We start from the raw sequence: 4,201 nt of genomic DNA, 5'->3' as shown, positions 1-4,201 counted from the left end.
GCGCGTAGAGTGTCCTCTCTCCTTAGGGGGGGGGGGGTTGGGGTGGCGTGGAGTGGGGAGCATTCAGGAACCTGGCTATAGAGAGAGAAAGTAAATCCGGCCCTGATTCCATCTCAGTTAAATTAATCTGCTGGGGATTGGACATTGTGAATTCCTAACCGAAAAGCACATAGAGAAGCACCATAAAGAAGAATCGCTTTGCAGGTTAGTGTATTTAGTAAAAGTGGTTATAAGGTTTGGTCCACTTACCAGTGAAGGATCCTATGAAGCTGATACCAATGGAGATGGGGTTATAGGTTGTAGCGTGAGCACCAATAGTCGTCCAGCCTCGTCCTTCATACACAGCGCCGTCCTCACCAATGAGGAAGCTGTAAAGAAAATATTAAAAGATGAATACCCATCAGAATATCAGGCTACAAATACAAGCCAGCTCATAATACCACCGTCCTAGCACTGTGCAAATACATGTAAAATACTTGATTTTTCTGTGCTTTTACCTGCAATTATTTTTAATCTGGTGGCCAGTGGCGTAACAATCGCCATAGCAACCCAGGTGGCCGCTATGGGACCCGGGCACAGGGGGGCCTGGCCAGGGCATTCCTTTGATGTCGTGTGGGCCGCCTGGGTCGCTATGGCATATCGGGGTGCTGGCTGTCACTGACACAGCTGTGAGCCGCTGCGGAGCTGTGTCAGTGACAGCCAGCAGCTGCGGCAGAAGAGGCCGGCGTTCGCAGTTAAGGAGGAGGCGGGGCCCGCCTCAGAGCAACCCCGCCTCCTCTTACATCACTGGCCGGCGACCTAAGAGCAGGTGGGGCCAGTGATGCAAGAGGAGGCGGGGCCTGGCGATAGAAGAGGAGGCGGGGCCCGGCGATAGAAGAGGAGGCGGGGCTCGGCGACCACGGAGGCGGACAGCGCTGACAGGTAAGAGGTGTGTAGCCCATCTGAGACCCTATAGAGAGTCTATGGTGGGCTCTGCAGGGTCACTCTCAGGTGGGCTGTTTGGTATATCAGGTGGGCTCTGCAAGTGGCTTAACTAGCAATCACGGGGCCCCATACAACATTTTGCTATGGGGCCCTGTGATTTCTAGTAAAGCCCCTGCTGGTGACTCTTCCTTTATGCAATTATCTAAGCAGATGTTCACATCAACCACAGAATAGGGAAATAAATGTTGCCTGTGGCATGATCGTTGGTGCCAGACAGGCAGAAATACATCTCAGAATGCACAACACAGCAACACAGCAAACAAATTAGGCTGTTCTGAGAAGCCCTACTCAGTATCAGTATAGTGTCCCTAATAAAGTGCTCAGTGAGTGTATATCGGGATCAGGGCACTGATCAAAGGTATCTGTAGCCTGACCCATTAAAGTGCTTTTGGGATTTTTAAACCTGTTTATGTTTTCTGCTCTCAGTTTGCTGCCAGCCCTGACCTTCAGCCTGTCTTGTTCTCAGCTCTACTTATGGATTTGGCATTACCTGGTCCCGTCCGATCTATCAACTGGGAAAAAACCTAGGCAATCCCAAGAAACAAACCCTGATGGCTTGCTTCAGGCCAAAATCTGCACCATCAGTGGCTCTGGAGAAGAGCAGATCCTGTACCTTCAGCCACCTGCTGGTGATACAGAGAATCCTCTTTAATTCACAATGTACTAAGATACATAGGGGGGAATTTATCAAAGCAATTGTGACAGTTTTATCCTCTTAGATCATTTTTTTTTCATGTGCAAATCTGTCTTTTAACATGTGCTCCTGGTTTGACCTGAACTTGCACTACTTTTCCAATTACACCTGTTTTGCGCCTGTTTTCATCTGCCCTTGTTCTGCGACTGTCTGAAACTGGGGCATCACCTAACAAAACAATCGCAACTTAAGAAGTCCCCATGACGACTTCTTCAAGAAGCGACAGTTAAAGGAGAACTATGAGGCGAGTGAAAAGCTGATAGGCAGAGAGCCTCTAGATAGGCAGAGAGCCAGAGTCTATCACGCAGCTGGGTGGATCTCAACAGTAACGTCGGGATCCGTCCCGGCTGCAGCGGTCACGGTATACCGCAAGCTGTAGCTCGCTATATACTGAGCTTTGGGTGACGGGAGGACGCTAGTTTATGTCCTCCCATGACCCTTAGGAGAACTATGAGGAAAAACACTTCTATTAAACCTCATTTATGAACAACATTACACCAGCATCATAAATCTGCATCAAATATATTCCGTGCAAGTTCAAACACTCCCAATTGCTATGATAAATTTCCCCCATATTGTTTTCTACTCGCCTACCAAAATATTCAGCAGAACACCCGCACTCTACTATCTCATTCTGCTTCACTGGACAAGGCATTTGCTACTTAGTTTTGTTTCTCACTTGTATCCGATGTCACACCACTTATTGGTATTGATGTGATAATTCTGTATGTTCCTGGCTTGGGCGCTGCACGTAGATCTAGAGCTACAGAAGGCGCCCTCCGTGTGGTGGATGATGACGTTCGGTACAGGAACAGACATCCTCTTGCATGTGGGGGTCTTGCCTCCCCACTGTGCCCGGCTTACAATAGTTGGGCAATCTGTGAACAACGATATGTTAGGAATCTTATACTTTAGAGTAGTAACTAGACATGTGTACCGGCAAAAAAATTGTTTTGTTTGGTTTCGTTTTGATTTGGATTTTGCGTTATTTAGTTTTTCGGGATTCGGGTCCGAAAGTCACTTCCTTTCAGGATTTGGATTCGGACTAAATTCGTTAGCAGTAGTCTGTACGAAAGTTTGTTTCGTTTTCGGTTCGTTCGTTGCAGCAAAGTGACATTTGAGGGGGAAAAAACAAAAAAAAAATTCTCAAACGAAATTTCGTACAGACTACCACTAACGAATTTGGGAATCGGAAATTGGGATTCGTTTGCATTTGTTATATCTGTAATTCGGAATTCAGATACATCCGAATTTCTGAAATTTCGTCCGAATTTCGATTCGGAACTAAACGAATTGCACATGTCTAGTAGTAACCCCTCTTATGGATCAAGAACAACTTTAGGTTTTTGGACTCTTCCCCCCTAAAGTTTTACAATACCAGCATTATACACAAAATTGGGTTTTGTAAGAGGCAAAAACACAGTTTCGTATTTATTGTTAAAAACGTGATTTATTTTCCAACATTAAAACTCCACATCCCATTACACATTTAACTTTTTAAAATTCATGTATTTCTTGGGTATTTAACCCCCATTTGGTTGCTTTAAAACAAGCTTCAGCCCTTGTTGTTTTTATTATTAAATTTGGGCAACTTAAAGGAGAACTATGGGGTAAGTGTTTTTCCCCATAGTTCTCCTAAGGGTAACGGGAGGACACAAACAAGCGCCCTCCCGTCACCCAAAGCTCAGTATACCGCAAGCTACAGTATACCACGAGCTGACATTACTGTCTGGATCCACCCAGCTGCGTGAGTGACAGCTGGCTCTGCCTAGAGGCAGAGCCAGCTGTACCTGACCCCTCCCCCGTCCGTTCCGCCAGTCAGCGCTGGAGGATCGGAGCGGGGCAATCCCTGCAGGGTGCCGTGACTGATAGTCACGGCTCTCTGCAGGGACAAGATCGAGAAGTCAGCGAGCGCCGTTATGTGTTCGCTCACTTCCCGATCTATTGAGCCGACCTGTGACAATTTCATTGTCACACATCGGCTCGAACTGTGAGGCTGAGTGAAAATCACCCACCTCATAGTTCTCCTTTAATCACATATGCTCATACAACGATCTGGTCACTGTTCAATACTGAGTCCAAGGGCTTGTGGTTCCCTTTTTCTCCCAACACATTGTGCACTAAAGCTTCATCAGGGGAGCTTTTAAATTAGAGCAAACATTTTGAGGTAGATACCTGCTCCCAGGCAGAATTACAGCAGATACGGAACATAGCCGGCAGTGTTCAGCTAGATGAAAAAGGTCCCGTTAGGAGGTACTATTTCTCCCCGGGACCATAGGAGGAAGATACACCAGGGGAAGGAGGGAGACCCACACAGTCTACATTTCGCCAGTCCTTGAGGAGTCACCTTTGTTATTTGTATTCACCAGACCGTCCTATGCCAGCGGCAAACAAGGAGCCACCTTTCAGAGGAGCTCCGGGTTCTTCTCTTGTGTGTGCATACAGGCTCCGGCAAAAGCCGGAATAGTTAGAAATCTTATTTGAATTTCTGCCTGGTAAAAATGTTGTTATCTAGACAGGAAG

The 4,201-nt window shown here is 46.8% G+C and overlaps 1 protein-coding gene across 1 annotated transcript in view; it reads right to left on the bottom strand.

Annotated features, from left to right (window-relative positions):
- Window positions 1–4,201, bottom strand: part of LOC108793205 (peptidoglycan recognition protein 1-like) — a 5,763-nt gene that overhangs the window by 965 nt on the left and 597 nt on the right. The window contains exons 2-3 of the mRNA XM_018564159.1: window positions 2,358–2,556; window positions 250–368 (exon numbers count right to left, since the gene is read on the bottom strand). Coding sequence (XP_018419661.1) covers window positions 250–368; window positions 2,358–2,556 — 318 coding nt within the window. The remainder of the gene's footprint in view (window positions 1–249; window positions 369–2,357; window positions 2,557–4,201) is intronic.

Source organism: Nanorana parkeri, unplaced genomic scaffold, assembly GCF_000935625.1.
Source record: "Nanorana parkeri isolate BGI_ZX_2015 unplaced genomic scaffold, ASM93562v1 scaffold731, whole genome shotgun sequence".
Lineage (NCBI taxonomy): Eukaryota > Metazoa > Chordata > Amphibia > Anura > Dicroglossidae > Nanorana > Nanorana parkeri.
This window is presented reverse-complemented; position numbering and strand designations above follow the sequence as displayed.